Consider the following 1,165-nt stretch of genomic DNA (forward strand, 5'->3'; position numbering starts at 1 on the left):
CGAAGGCGGCCACGGGAACCCTTCCGACAAGACCCTCCCGCTGCCACTGAGCATAGAGGTACATCGGTGTAAGATACGGCCAGCGCAGACAGAAAAGGATTAATCAATGGTGACCACAATGAGTTCCAGAAGCTTTCCCTCTACTGGAGGATCAGAGAAAACAACTGAAGATATTAAACATAAACAAGCCAAATCTGAAAGGGCCAGTGTTTAAACCAGAGCACCACCACTTGAAACCACCATCCCAAACCGTAACAAGGCTGCTGGCAGCTCAGTCAACCCATCACCTGCCTGGGCCCATGGTAAACCACCAGCTCCAGCTGCGAAAGCAGTTTGCGTTTTGTTCCACCTCTCTGGAAGCTCCACATACAAACATGGGGCAGGCGGTAAGACCATTTTCTGGTTCCTGTGTTTTTTTCCCCATGGCCATTTATTTTTAAGTCCTTGAGGCTGAAAGTCTAGTTGTATCACAGGAAGCACTCTAACTCGGGCACTCTCTTCCTCAAAAGCATCAGCTTTGAGCCAACACTGACCAAAAGCCAAGATTAAAGCACAAACACTCCATCTGCACAAAACCAATTCTCAATACGTGCTTGTCTGTGGCTCCCAGCCCACTGAAACCATCAGATCAAGCAGAACTCAGCAGCAGCTGACAAGAGATCTCTGCAGAACAGTGTTTTACAACGCACACTAGTAACAACCAGCGAACGTCTGACCAGTAAGACCAGACCAAGAGCGAGGCAAGTACAGAAACACAGAAGCCGAGGGGCCAGCTCCAGTGCCTGGTGTTGACTGGGACGGGACCATCTGGTGTTAGGAGGCAAAACCACCTTGTTCATGCGTTCATCGTCTGTCTCGATGCCAACGCTGTCGAGAATCTTTTTCAAGTCCTTTGACGTGGGAGACTCGTTGCCACCAAGGACAGCCAGAAGGTAAGCTGCGACGTAACGCATCCTGGGAACGGAAAAAGCCAGACTCTCAGCACTAACGACCGAGTTACGCGTTCGGAGGCAGCTCGTCCCCTCGCTGGGGGACACGAACCTCACCCTCCCGGCTACAACTGTTTTGCTCCCCGTTAAAATGAAATCCCACAGAGGGTGAGGCCGCTCACCCCTCTCCCGCCCGAACGGGCCCACACCAGGAGGCCCCGTGAACACCGGGAAGC

The 1,165-nt window shown here is 52.3% G+C and overlaps 1 protein-coding gene across 1 annotated transcript in view; it reads right to left on the reverse strand.

Annotated features, from left to right (window-relative positions):
• The window catches only part of RPLP2 (ribosomal protein, large, P2), a 3,711-nt gene extending 2,758 nt beyond the window's left edge, over positions 1-953 (reverse strand). The window contains exon 1 of the mRNA XM_010134181.1: positions 831-953. Coding sequence (XP_010132483.1) covers positions 831-953 — 123 coding nt within the window. The remainder of the gene's footprint in view (positions 1-830) is intronic.
• Positions 954-1,165: the final 212 nt, after the last annotated feature.

Source organism: Buceros rhinoceros, unplaced genomic scaffold, assembly GCF_000710305.1.
Source record: "Buceros rhinoceros silvestris isolate BGI_N320 unplaced genomic scaffold, ASM71030v1 scaffold24900, whole genome shotgun sequence".
Taxonomy (NCBI): domain Eukaryota; kingdom Metazoa; phylum Chordata; class Aves; order Bucerotiformes; family Bucerotidae; genus Buceros; species Buceros rhinoceros.